Source organism: Chenopodium quinoa, unplaced genomic scaffold (genome assembly GCF_001683475.1).
Source record: "Chenopodium quinoa cultivar QQ74 unplaced genomic scaffold, ASM168347v1, whole genome shotgun sequence".
Lineage (NCBI taxonomy): Eukaryota > Viridiplantae > Streptophyta > Magnoliopsida > Caryophyllales > Amaranthaceae > Chenopodium > Chenopodium quinoa.
In genome coordinates, this window is record NW_018744464.1 from 216,634 (window position 1) to 231,061 (window position 14,428).

A 14,428-nucleotide genomic window follows, 5' to 3' on the forward strand; every position below is an offset into this window, starting at 1 on the left:
TACACATACACAAATACACACATAATACCCTAATGTATTACACATTTTAAAAAAAAATAATTACACATTAACACAAAGAATTTCCACATACTACATAAATTAAGACATAAAAAAATTTTACACATCAAACATAAAAAAATTAAACATTAACACAAAAAAAAAATATCTAATTTTATAAAAAATATATATACTGGATTTATAAAAAATAACACATAAAATTAATAAATATTAAAAAAAATTAGACATAAAACAAAATTATTTAAAATTAACACAAAATTTCTGATTTTCCAAAAACAAAATTAATTTACAAAAAAAAAAAAAAAAAAATTAAAAAAAAAATAAGGGGCAAAGGTGGGGCTCCAGGCCAGGACGCCCACCCACTGGCGGTGGCGCCAGATCCGGCAGCCATAGCCAGTGGGCAGGCGCCTGAACTGGACGCCCACCCAGAGGCGGCGACGCCAGCTCCGGCAGCCAGAGCCTATGGCCTGGCGTCTGGTTTGGACGCCTCTCCGGTGGCTGGGCTTCCAAGTCAGACGCCACGCCCTCGGCTTTGGCTGCCGGAGCTGGCGCCACCGCCTCTGGGTGGGCGTCCAGTTGAGGCGCCCCACCTTCGCCCCTTTTTTTTTTTTTTAAAAAAAAATTATTTAAATAATTACCTTGCCACCAGGTCGCCGTCTTTCCTCCGCCGCCGCCGTCACCTCTTTCCCTTGCCGCCTCGACATCGTCGTAAATAATTTTTTTTAGAGAGGTAGATTTTCTGATTTTTTTAGAGAGATGTAGAGAGTGTTTTTTTTTTAAAAACGAAAAGGGCAATAAAGTCACTTCAATACAAATTTGTGGGCTTTATGTGGAGATTTGCGGGCGATGTTTAGCGATTCACAAATTTTGAGCTTCATCTTCGTCATCGGAGTCGTTATTGGTTGATGTTTTAACTGTTGTATTATCGTATCTCGCCATACGAAACATTGGGTGCGGACTGCCGCACCCAATAGTTTGTGAATTTACACTTATATTAATTTATAATTCACGATTTCTTTATAAAAAAAATTATAATTTATTTGTATGGTTGTACCTTGTAAGGTACAACTTATTTTATACTGAAAAAAGGAAGACAAATGAGAAAAAGGCACAAACATTGAGTTTAACAATGCTTATTTTTTAAAAAAAAAAAATTATTTGTATGTTTCACGAAAGTTTCAAATAGATGAAACAATTTTGACAGGATGTATAATTTTGCTTCATATTCAACCATATGAGAAGCTAAAATTGTGTATAAAAGGGTGAGCTACAACTGCAACTAGTTTATCAGGCGACTGCATCCTGGAGTAACATGCTCTGGTCACAAGCCTACCAGAGGTAGTAGTGTAGTCCAAGTTCTTGCAATCAGTAACTGTCTTCATCTGTTTGTGGCCTTCTTAAGTAGTAACGGAGACAATTAACTAAAACCTGCAAATATGATCGTATTAAATTATAAACAATATTTAAAAAAAAAAAAAAAAAAAAAAAAAAACAGATGTAAATATATTAAAACATACGCAGCAGTGATAAAGCAAGGATTGCCAAGAGAAGAACCAAGAAAAAGTTTTTCCAAAACTTAAAAATACAACTCCATATTGCAATTTACAATTAAGTTCACATCCATCTTCTTGATGAAGGGGGAATTATTACATACGTGAACCGAGCAACAATTTATCATCAGAATTTAACTGCAAACAATAGACTTACCTGAGACAGAGAACTGTTTAGTGCTGCCCCTCGGTAACTTACATGAAACTTATCCTTTGCGACAAGTCCCTGTATGAGCAAATAAACAGTGATTACAAGAAGTCTAACAAAAACCAATAAATCAGCAATGATCTATTTAAACATGAATGAGTACTTCTGTGTCAATCTCTGCAGATTCCACATCAACATTGATATCAGACATGATTTTGATGACTTCCATCAGCAGTCCAGATCTATCTGCTGTTTCTATGTAGAGCAAACTGTTAAGCAGCAAACAGCTTGTTAGAGATTGATAGAGCACATTATCTTCTCTTCCCAAAAAAATATATAATAAAAAAAATTCAGCAATTAACACAAAAAAGATGTGCCTCGTGTTATAATGTAACCGCTGTTCATTCTTTCAGATGCTTTCTACAACTTTTACTTGCCTTTTATTAGGTTACATGCCATTATGATATTGTCATCTGTATCCAAAGCAAGAATCTTTTGATTTCAAAATAAAGCTCTCTAAGGATGATTAATATATAAGAATAAAAGCTTCATATCATTGTTACCATGCTTTAATATGTATGTTGTGTTATAGACTTTTATAAACATTGTACCGCCTGAACTGTCCCAAGCCCTGATAAACCCTCATGATCACATTTTCGCCAATAAGTAAGAGCACCCATCTCTCTTGTGTTGCTACGTGCTCACAAACCCTTATTTGTACTCGTCATCCTTGCCACCGTATAGACAGGAGAACATTTTAGCCTTTTAGGAGCTGGTATCAAATTTTGGATTGCGATAATTTTTGACAAAAATTTACAACAAAAACCCTCGTGTAAGAACTTTAGTGAGAGCTTCACAAAGATGGAATCAATTGAAGGATCAATGTGAACAAATGATGGCTTGCACACAACAGAGTTTGAAAGACTCAAGGGTTAATGATTTGATAAAAGAAATCAAATAACTAAAGCACTTTGAAACGTGCAATAATGCAATATTAATGCTCATTGTAGGCAGTAGCGTTAGAACAAAGATCTAGGAGGTTCACATTAGTTTCAGTATAAACTATAAAGTATAAGCCAAAACTGACTGATTTTCACATTCAAATCTGTGTTAAAATATTACTATAGAATTCCATTTAATTGTAATTATGATGTCAAGTTGTTTCAGGATTGGATTGATGCTATAAATTCGTTTATGTTCAGATTAAACCAAGAAATTTGTTTACAGCTTAAGAATGTGTTAACTTGGAATACTGCATAATTTGTTGATTGGTAAACAGCTAGAAGTCCTTTTTACTTGTTTCTTGGGGCATAGAGCTCTCCAGAAAACAGGTATCAGCAGTTGATCAACAAACTAAATCAAGAATTTCAAACTCACAAAATGTAGTACAACAGAAAAGACAGCAGGCTTAAGATAGATGTGCAACATTAATTATTAAATAGATGTTCTAACCTCCTCTTAGGTCCATCCTCTTGAATGTGGATATGAGTTGCCACATCAACATCAGGCTGCAATATAATTCAGTAAAAGATATGGTTAATTGTTATTACAAATTTTCTTCAAAAAGACTTCCTGCACATATTATTACACAGATTTATTGCATGGTGAGCACAGTCACATTCATCTATAATTTATTCTCTTCAAAGGAGTATCAGCAACGTTTTATATTATGTGCATAGTCACATACCCTTAGTCCCCTAGGGTACACATGTTTTACAGCTAGAACAAATTCAAAATTGCTCAGCCTTGCATAAATTAAGATCCTTCCCAGATAGAAGATAAGGAAACCTGGAATCCTCTGCCTATCAGCAGTCACAGGAATGTCAAATGTAAGTTTATGCAGTATACAGAGCACAAACACATAACAAACTCCTCGCATCACCACTTAATCCCTAATTTCAGAGCACAACTAGGGATCCTAACACCCACCCTCTTGCAAATGCCAAATGCATCCTATGTTTCTAACCCCAGCTCAAGAAATGTTACACTTGATGCTGGAATTCAAATTACCATATTAGTGGCTCCAGTTTTCTACTTTTCTAATCTGTTTTTACTAATTAGCAGAAAAAACTACACAAATGCCCATTTAAAAAAAATAAAATAAAAGGAACAAGTAAGAAATTAGAAGAGAAATGAGGCATAAGACACATACTTCGTAAGATACAAGAATTTAGCAGGGGCAGGGACTTTTGCCATTAATTATGAACAAAAATAGTTGGGTGTAAGCAAAGATTGGTGGAAGTCCCATCTCATCAATCTTCAATGAATGTATTTATGTGACATTATGCAGGAGTTCCGTACCAACAGCTGATAGTCAGCTATTATTTTGATCATAGCTCATCCTGCTCTACTGCCTAACATCTCATCGATGAGGTATATTTTATAGCTAGCGTGACAGATGCAGTAAAGAGGCCGAATCCCATCATATATACATGTGATATGCTGAACCCCTCCCCCACCCCCCCCCCCCCCCAAAAAAAAAAAAAAAAAAAAAAAAAAAAATTAATTAATTCCATTGCAACATGCCAATACCGTCCAAACAATCCAAAACCATTTCCAATGGCTGATATGTTTGTCCATATATGAGGTTGAAATTTCAAACAAATACTTCAAACAGGCCATAAAGATTATTCTGAATAAAGAACAAAAGTGCTTGCTCATATGTTTCATGTATTTTTCTAAGAGGCTAAATAAATAAGAGAGAAAATTTTATTTAGCGAATAAAAAAGATGATGCTGATTAATTTAAAAAAAAAAAAAAAAAAGGAAAAGAAAAATAGAATAAGGAAAACCATAGATTTCAGGATAATTATGTCTACAAAGAAAAACAAGGCCAGAGAAGACAAATACAAGCAACAACTCCCCCCCCCCCCCTCCCTCCCAAAAAAAAAAAAAAAGAAAAAAAAAACTTTTCAAGAAAAACAAAAGGAATAAAGTATAAAAAATAAAACTGAAATTACAATGAAAGAAAATAGAAAACATGCAAAACCTATTAGTCACTGTCTTCTTTGTTTGGTTTCACAAACCTTTGAGAGCAAGAGACTAAGGATGGTTACCCCCAAACCTCCCCTTATTCTTTGACTAGATCCTAAGGGTGCATCCATCTTTATCACAATTATTGTTTCTTGAATCCTTATAAATATGAAATAAGCACAAGTGGCTTGAAGTAGAAAGATGATTCTTTAGGATTTACTATTCGGTCAAACTGGAATGCAAAAAGCATAGCTAATGTGAGTGAATACACAACATTCCCACACCCTGCCTTTTTCTTCTGATGTAATCCTCTGGATGTGTTCTTTGCACCCTTGTGCCTAGGAAAAAACACAAAGTAGTTTGAAATATTACCAAGATGAGATAGGTATTCAGGATGTACTGCTAAGCAACTGGAATGTAAAAAGATGGAATTTGAAGGAAAGGAAATGGAAGAGGGGATTAATAAAATTATATACAAAATCCCTCCCTCCCCCCAACCTCTCTCAACAGCCCTTTTTCTAGCAATATAACCTCCTATGTCTCCCTCTGACCACTTCACGGTTATAGGCCTCCGCATCCTTATGCCTAAAAAATAAGAAAAACTGCACAAGTACCTTAAAACCTTACTAAGCCTATCAATTGTAGCTTGCTAGTTTTTCCATCAATTTATATCCCACAACAAATTGAACCAAACCACTGCCCAACACTAGTTAATAAGTAGAGGTCAGTGATCCAACCTTTAACTTAGTTGTATGTGTATGGATGAATAAATAGACTTTCATGTAGAGACTATCAGGTTTAGGTTGTATTTGCAGAAAGCTAAAACACCATCTTATCTTTTGAGTTGTTAGGGTAATTTCTCATAATCCATTTTTTTTTTCCAAAAATACCATCTTATCTTCCAACCCGTATTTCTCAACTAATTATATATGTATTTAGTTAAGTTGCATAAGACCAACATTGTTGCAATTACTAGTTTTGTCCAATATACTTGATTTCAGTCATTCAAATAATCCTCTTACACAAGTAATTAATAATCATCTACAAAGTATGGCCCTGCAGGTCCTGAAATAGATGAAGTGATTGAAGAGAATAAAGAAAAAAAATAAGGGAAAACTAACAATATTATAGAAAATTGGTAACCCCCCCCCCCCCCCAATAAATAAATAAACATTAAAAAGCAAAACACACATTAAAAATGCAATGGGATCCTTGGTTGCCTACTAAAAATGGATTTCTGAAAGGTTTGTTGGTTTGTACACTAGTAAACTCAAGCCCTGCATCAAATTTGGTATACTAAAGGATAAAAAGTAGGGCTAAAATACCATCAAAGTCATTCTAATTGTCACTTGATTGCAATTGAGCTTAACTTTTAACCTTGACATGTCAGAAACATCATGTTTCACATTGTCCATAGCATAGTCAAGCAGAGAGGCACAGTTTAAGGATGCAAATAAAATTGATTAATTAACCAAAAAGAAACAGAAATAATGGAATAGTCAAAAGTTAGCAGCTCCATGTTCATTCTAAATAAGTTTGTAGAAGAAATAACATAATTGCATTTACCACTTAGACAAGGTAACCATGTTACTTTTAAAAAAAGCAATCTACGAAAAGAAATCAATGTTTTTCATTTCAAAGTAATCACCTTCTCCACTGGAGCTTTAACACCAAAAGCCTCTCCCATTGCAAGTCGTTCACTAGATTCCTAAGTAAACAAAAATATAAGTGAATCTTATAATGAAACAAATTAAGACAGAGAACCAAAAGTACATTGCACAAAGGACCTGATAACGTGTCACTCTAACCCCATTAGTCTCAACTATTGTAGAAACACTATATTGTATGTTCAGATTTACAGTAAACTTACTGGATGGTACTTCAGTAGATTGTCAATTATTGTAAGACGGATCTGTTCTAGCATATCAGGATCCTCAATTTTTCTCCCAGAATCTCTGGCATATCAATATAAATTAACAAACAAATCCTTAATTGGTGAAGTCAAGAATAACACAAATGGTGCAGAGATCAAACAGAACTGAAACAGGGGCTTGTACAATTTACCATCAAACCAAGAATCTAGATTAAATATGCAGCAAAAAAATTCAACATAGATCCTTCAAGAGAAAGTCTCAATAACCAATGAAAACTTTGTAGGAATTCACTTCAGAATGCACAAAGAAGATTCGACAATATGATAATGCAAGTTCAGCTAGGGATTACAAGATTGATAAACCTGTGAAACTAAATTGTGCTCAAATCATGATCAAATAGCAGCTCAACAATTGTCACACTAACCCAGTGACTGTTTTTGTGCTAGTGCACTTCAATTTGCAGTTCTGGAGTGAAACCTGGCTAACCATGAAATTTAAGAGCTCTCACTCGAATTTAGACTTTTGGCAGAGATAGGATTACTCAAGTGCTAATCAAACTATTAAGAACTACTTGGAAAGGTTAGAAGCAAAGAATGCAGTGCTCCAAGGTTATTTTTCTTGCTTTAGGTATACCTTTCTTAAAAAAAGAGACAGCAGCAAGTGCTGCAATCCAAAAGGTTGAATGTTGGACAAATGAGTAGCTGGGTATAACTGACGACTTATATAGTTCAAGGCAGGTCAGCACTGCAAATGGCAACTAACTGAAACAAAGACTTAGAGTGTGTTTGGATTGAAGGAAATGGAAGGAAAGGAAGGGAAGAGTAATGGAGGGAGGGAATATCTTTCATTTGGATAACAAATTAAGGATGAAGGGAATTGGAGGGGAGAGAAATGGAGGGATTAACTTCTATGAAAATGATCCCTCCAATAATGGAGAGATTTGGAAGGAAAACTCATCATTCTTCCTTCCCCTTCACCTCCCTCCCCTTCTTTTCCTTCCCTCAACATTATCCAAACAGACTGTTAGTTTTTATTTTCTCCTGTACGTGGTTCAATAATAAAACATTTGCGTTCCTTGTGAATTTGTGGTCAGTCACTCTTGTTTCTTACCCAACCATTCAGATGCAAACTTTAGAATTTTCAGAATGTATGATACAACCTGTAGGTCCAAATTCTGAGCATCTTTATCACTAGCTGTTAAACTTAAGATCCCAATTGTGAGTTAAAATAGTAAGCAAATCGACTTGGTGGATTGAATTAGTTAAAGTAATTAAGCTTCAACCTGTACATACTGTTCAACATTTCCAAGTCATTCACATAGTTTAGCCTTAACATTGCATCATGTGCTTGCATAATTTTATTGCCTTGCTGAACAAAAAATTAAGTATTTTTCAAGATGAAAAAAGAAATTGTGACTAGACATAAGCAATCAACTAACATTTGTTAGATAATCATAAACTTATGCTTGAACCTTTGTCCACATCAAGAAATTTGTATCAGTTGGAGTCAAAATGTAAACCAACATAAAATTAGTTTCATATGCATTAAGATGTATCAGTGATGTCTCAATAGTACCCAAAAGATATTTTCAAGCACTGTTCTGTTTCATTTTTTCTTTGACATACACTAAGCATTATGCAATTTAATAATCTTGCAACATTAGCCATAGCTCAAATAACATACTAAGGTTATCTTGTGCTCTTTAACATAAAAAGGGCTTTAAAGATTCAGCATCACTTTGTTACACACAAAAGCAGTTTAGAAAACTGAAAAATATTTCAGTCATAGTCATTTATGAATTTATGCATGCAGACTTGAAGGTGTAAAATTAAGTCTAAAACTTAAGGAGTAGACATTATCAATAATGCACAAATCAGGAATTGGTGAGCAATAACATACAGTCTTGTTATGAATAATTTTGTTTGCTTGACAGCTCCTTCAGTAGTAACAATGCCCTTTGAGACATCTAAGCCTAAATCTTTTAATGCCTTCATCTGCAATGAGGTCATGAAAAATAGGTAAAAAAAAAAAAAGGAAGCAATTTTTTCTATAAAAACTGATTTTAAAAGAGCAGCTTACAAGAACTGATTATAAATTAACTTGGCTTAAAAAAGTATCCCAAAGTAAATTGTACAAACTGTGTACAGATATAGATTATCAGCTATTGCTTTTACTAGTTTCTCATCGCAATAGCAATTTCACAAAATAAAGGTAGCACTAACAAAGGTCAAGTTAAGAATCTTTCCAGATAAATATATGCTGCCAGAATGAATTTAAACTTCTCAAAGTAGGAGCTGCAAGAATGAAGATAAATAGCTCACTTCCATTTATGTCCATGAGAAACAGTTAACATAAGATCAGAATATCCTATAGTAAAGAGTGAAACATCCAGTTTTTCATAGAAATAATGTAAAGAAGATCAGACTACAAACTCAAAATTACACAGCTGCCATTACAAACCAAAATATAATCATTCATCAACACATTCTGTGAAGGGTAAAGAAGAAAAAGACCTATGTATCACTTCAACCTAGAGCAAAGAAGCAAAGCATGTAATTTCACCGTGTCAATGAGAGCCCCAAGACGATCTCCAAAGCTGAGCTGCACAATTGTTGCAACTGGGTCTGAATCTTGATCAATTAGAACTACCGGCATTGGGATAGGATCAGAATCCATATCAGACATCTGCTAAAGTAAGGCATTGTATGGTTCAGATAAAAGCAAATACCATAAATCTTGAATAATAAGACTTATGACCCTCAGAGATTTAAAAAGTACAAACCTATTATTAAAAAAGTGCAACTCAGAACAAAAAATGACAATAATCATCAAATTTGTGCCCATAAATTTGCTTCATATATATATATATATATATATATATATATATATATATATATATATATATATATATATATATATATATATATATATATATTCAACAAATCCGCCCTCTAGTAGATGGTCATCGGCAAATACAGATTATGTGCAAGAAGATTATTGCATTCGAACTTTCTTGCAGTTACTAGTGAAACTCGGAGGATAGAACCATATATAGATCTACACAATCCTAAAAAACTTACCTAAACATTGGTGGGGCCGTGGGGATGAGAAGGGGTAGAATCCTAGTGACGGAAAGTTACTAAACTAAAATACAGACTACTCAAACATCACATATATTCAGCTAGATCTGGAAGCAGGCATCCACCCAGTCCCTTACATAACATTGTAATATACTTCCTCCATTCTTTTTCGTTGACACGTATCTTTTATCACCTCTGTCAACACATAAGTTTAGCAATTAATATCTTTATCAATAGTAAAAATTATAAAAGTTGATATTTTTAAAATATATATAGAGACAAATCTAACAAGATCTCACATGACTTTGTTTTATTATATTTATAAATCAAAAGTTTGAATCAAAAGTTTGTCACAGTAGAGATTGTGCATAGTGTCCAAAGTCAAAACATGTCAATTAAAAAAAAAAAAAAAAAGAGGAAGTCTAGCTGAAAGATTGCCGTAAAGTAAAAGGATAAAAGAAAGTAACTTTATCCACAGAACGCACCTCCCCCCCCCCCCCCCCTCCTTACACTCTGTAGGGAGGTTAGGATTCAAAGAAAATAGTAATGACAAGATCCATTTAGACTCTCTCTCTCTCTCTCTCTCTCTCTCACATTCTAAAAACATAGAAAATCATGTGTTACACCTAATTATATGGGTGAGCCTAGTAATGTAAAGCTTGCCATAAAAAATGTGATCCTATAACATTGAATCCTACCAAACTACGACACTTAAAAGTTAAAACCAAAATGAAGTTCCCCATAAGTCTTAATTTTGACATGCAAATGTTACACTCCACCGGACAAAAAATGTCAAGATAAGAGCATATTTAACTCTTTGAGTTCCATAATCAAGGAAACATGAAATATACAATGGGATGAAAGAACCTAGTGTTCATTCTCCCATGCAACATGTTTAGTACAACCAATACACACTCGGTTGAAGATTGAATTGTTATAAAAGGCTTAATACTCTTAAAAGTTAAAATAGATCTAAACATCAAATAATTATTTTAACATATAATTTTTATCTTTATAATATTTAGTTTGAATTTTGAAATATGTCCATATGTACTCATTAACTATATTTTATTAAATAATATTCCTCATAGAGCTTTCCCACGATATATTTGTAAATTATATCTCCCAAGTAACACTGATTTCTCTTAGTGAAGTGCGCTAAGAAAATTTCTGGACAGTGTCCAAGCTATTAAGGTATCGGTCAAGACACTCTTTTGACCGTGTTGAAGTGTCGGCAAAAATTTTGGAATAGAGTGTTGGACAGGACGCCCATATTCAAGTCAAAGTAACATAGTAACAAACAAAACAAAGACTTAAATTGGTTTAGTAAATTTTATTTGCATCGGTTGCTAATTAAGAGCGAAGCAAATGTGCATTTAATTTCTTACTTATAATTCAGCCATGGAAAAGATTCATTGAACACAATGAAGAGAAAGTACATCAAAGGATGAACAAAAGTGCGTGTCTATATTATGGAACATCATGCAAAGAATCTTACCCAAGAAAACACAAACTTAATAGAACCTTTGATTCAGTTTGACGATAAACCACTTAATGAGTTACTCCAAACCACAAATTTAGTCTGCGATTTTACAATTTGGTGCAGTTGGTTTAAATAAAAACATTTTCAACGAAAATTGAAAAGAAAGGGAGAATGGGAGTGCAAGAGTAACAAAAAAATAGGATAAGGAAGAGGGGAGATCGGAAGATAATGTCAGCCTCCTTTCAAAATAAAATGGAAAAATGAAAAAGAATAATCCCACCTTTGACACTTCTGCTTAAACTAATTCTACCTTTGAGTAATCTGGAAACAATCCCACCTTTAACCCCCATCTTCCCAAAACAGTCCCTTTTAAGTTGGTAATCGATTATAGGGGTGTTATGCCAAGTGTCAATCTTTAATTGGTTCTTTTAATAATTAAAATAAAAACAAAATAAAATTTTTTTTAAAAAAGCCCCCTCTCCCCAACTGAACTAGCCCCACACACCCACCCATTCCCGTTCCTGTTCGCCGGAGCCATCCCTACCACCTTCCGTGCCGAAGGGTCACATCCTCGTCCCCTTCCTCGAGTTCTCCTCCTCTTGCTATCAAGTGATTGACTTCTCTGGCTCAAATCATTTGCACAAACCATCCAATCTAACATATAACGTTGTAACTTCTAAAAGCAATCAAATTAAAGCTTTATTTCAATCATCTTAATCAATTTTTATTGCCTTCTCATCTCACACTAGCAATTTTTTACACTCTTAACCTAACTTAGCTATCAGGTGATTGATGTCTAGACAGTGTCCAAGGTATTGGTCAAGACACTCTTTTGACTGTGTCGAAGTATCTGCTAAAATTTTGGAATAGAGTGTTGGACAGGACACCCAAATTCGAGTCAGAGTAAATAGGTAACAAACAAAACAAAGACTTAAATTGGTTTAACAAAATTTATTTGCATCGGTTGTTGACTAAAGAGCGAAGCAAATATGCATTTAAATCTTATTTATAATTAAGTCATGGAAAAGATTCATTGAACACAATGAAGAGAAAGTACATCAAAAGATGAACACAGTGTGTGTCTATATTATGAACATCATACAAAGAATGTTACCCAAGAAAACACAAACTTAATAGCACCTTTGATTCAATTTGACGATAAACCACTAACTCCAAACCACAAATTTAGTTTGCGATTTTACAGTTTGGCTCAATTGGGTTGAATAAAAACATTTTCAATGAAAGTTGAAAAGAAAAGGAGAATGGGAGTGCAAGAGTAACAAAAAAAAAAAGGTAAGGAAGAGGGAATAGAAGAATGTCTAGCTTCACTTCCTTTCAAAAAAATATGTTTTTCATCTAAAAATAAGTTATTTTCCGCCATTGGAAAAATTGTTATTCACACAAATGAAAACGAGAGAAAATCATCGAAAACATTTTACACCCAACCAAACACTCCCATCATGTGTGAGATCAATCAAAAGTTAAAACATATTAATATAGAATTCCTCCCCTTCTGATTATACCGCGAAAATGCCAACAACAAAACCACATTTCTTAAGATAAGGCAATTAAAAAAAATGGAGCAGCAACTTACCAACGAACTAATAGCATTTGTGCTCTCGGGAGAAGCCTGCACTACATCCCTGCACCCGAGAAAAAAAAAATAAAAAAACTAAGCAAACAACTTAATCAACTATATAAAAAAGCGATCAACCATGATATATATCAGTAAAATTGAAAACTAAAATAATAATCAATTATTTGTTCTGCAATTATTATTATAGATAAAAATAAATAAAACCTAATATCAAGAAATTCGCAATAAACAATTACTGAAACAAACACTGTCACTCAAATGACAGATATTGAAAATTGAAACCAAAAAAAAACAAAGATATCACTGCAATTTAAGCTTCCATTTAGCTAATTTTCTTGTAAAAAACAATTCGATAATAAAAAAACTTACGGTGCTTTGGAGAGAGATAATCCAGAAAGCAGAAATTTAGACGAAATGAAGGAATTCTTATTGTTGTCAGCATCAAATCGAGAAATCTGAGGCGCGAGATGAAACAAGCTTGTTCGACGAAGAGAGAGAGTAGGAGTTAGGAAGGAATTGGCAGCGGCGGCCATGGTTTATAGCTTTGACAATGGCGTCAACCTCCAAAGAGAAGGAAAGAGAGAGAAGAGAGGGACAAAAAGGATGGATGAGCAAGAAAGAGGAGTATAATATGGAGTGTGACGCAGCTTTAGCTTTCACTTGTTGGGTTAGTTTATCTTTTCTTTATGTCAAAAGGACAATTATGTCACCACAAAAACAAAGGGACAATTATGTGAATCATTATGAATGTGATGTTTAGCTCCCCAGGTATTACTGTCAAAACGATTTCACAGTTCGGTTTCGATTCGGTTTGAAATCGGTTCAAATGTCTTACGGGTTGGTTTCAGTTCGGTTTAAATAATTATCGGTTCGATTCGGTTTCGGTTTATTCTTGAACGGTTTAAATTCGGTTCGGGTTGTAAACGGTCCGGGTAGTAAACGGTTCAGTGCAGACGGGTTGCGGTTTGTTAACGGTTCGGTGTAAACGGTTTTTATCCCGGTTTAAATTCGGTTCGGGTTGTAAACGGTCCGGGTAGTAAACGATTCGGTGCAAACGGGTTGCGGTTTGTTAACGGTTCGGTGTAAACGGTTCTTATCCCGGTTCAAACAGTTTCGGGTTAGAAACGGTTCGGTTCTTTTTTTATTCAGTTTTATTTTAGTTCGGTTTATAACTGGTTCGGTTCGTTTACGGGTGCGGTTCTTCTAAGATTTAACATTATTTGGATCGGTTTTATTTTAGGTTTACTAAATCACGGTTCGGGTCTGTTTTTTATTTCAAAAAATCGGTTTTTTATCGAGTCGTTTGGATTCGGGCAATTAAACAATTTTGGTTTGAAATTTTATACTACTTTCTAACTTTTTGCTAGTTAACAAGTTTTATATCAAGCCGAGACTTCATCACTTCATATTGAGTTATCATATTATATGCAAATTCTCATTAATTTTATAAATACATATCATGTTATGTTTCAAGTTTAGCCATACTGATCTTACTAGTTTATTACAAAGTAGATTATAAAAGTTTAGTGCATTAATGTATTATTGTTTTACTATCAGATTATTATTTGCTTCATATATGATCATTTAGTTAATAGTGTCATAATCATGATTTGATGAGTTGTTGTAAGTGGTTTGTAAACGGTTCGATTTATAAGCGATCGGTTCATAAACAGTTTGGTTTATAAGCAGTTCGGTTTATAAACGGT

At 34.0% G+C, this 14,428-nt stretch overlaps 1 protein-coding gene across 2 annotated transcripts; it reads right to left on the reverse strand.

The window, feature by feature from the left end:
- Positions 1-1,116: 1,116 nt before the first annotated feature.
- On the reverse strand, positions 1,117-13,381 carry LOC110697475 (ACT domain-containing protein ACR12-like). 2 transcript variants are annotated; one of them, XM_021874847.1, is made up of 10 exons: positions 13,092-13,381; positions 12,720-12,768; positions 9,125-9,247; positions 8,462-8,556; positions 6,559-6,643; positions 6,337-6,396; positions 3,169-3,224; positions 1,880-1,985; positions 1,726-1,794; positions 1,117-1,446 (listed from the first exon to the last, which is right to left on the reverse strand). In XM_021874847.1, the coding sequence occupies exons 1-10, from the start codon at positions 13,253-13,255 to the stop codon at positions 1,384-1,386; spliced, it is 870 nt and encodes a 289-aa protein (XP_021730539.1). In that variant the 5' UTR covers positions 13,256-13,381; the 3' UTR covers positions 1,117-1,383. The 2 variants fall into 2 exon arrangements, with proteins under 2 accessions (XP_021730539.1, XP_021730538.1); XM_021874846.1 differs by having other exon boundaries at positions 9,125-9,250.
- Positions 13,382-14,428: the final 1,047 nt, after the last annotated feature.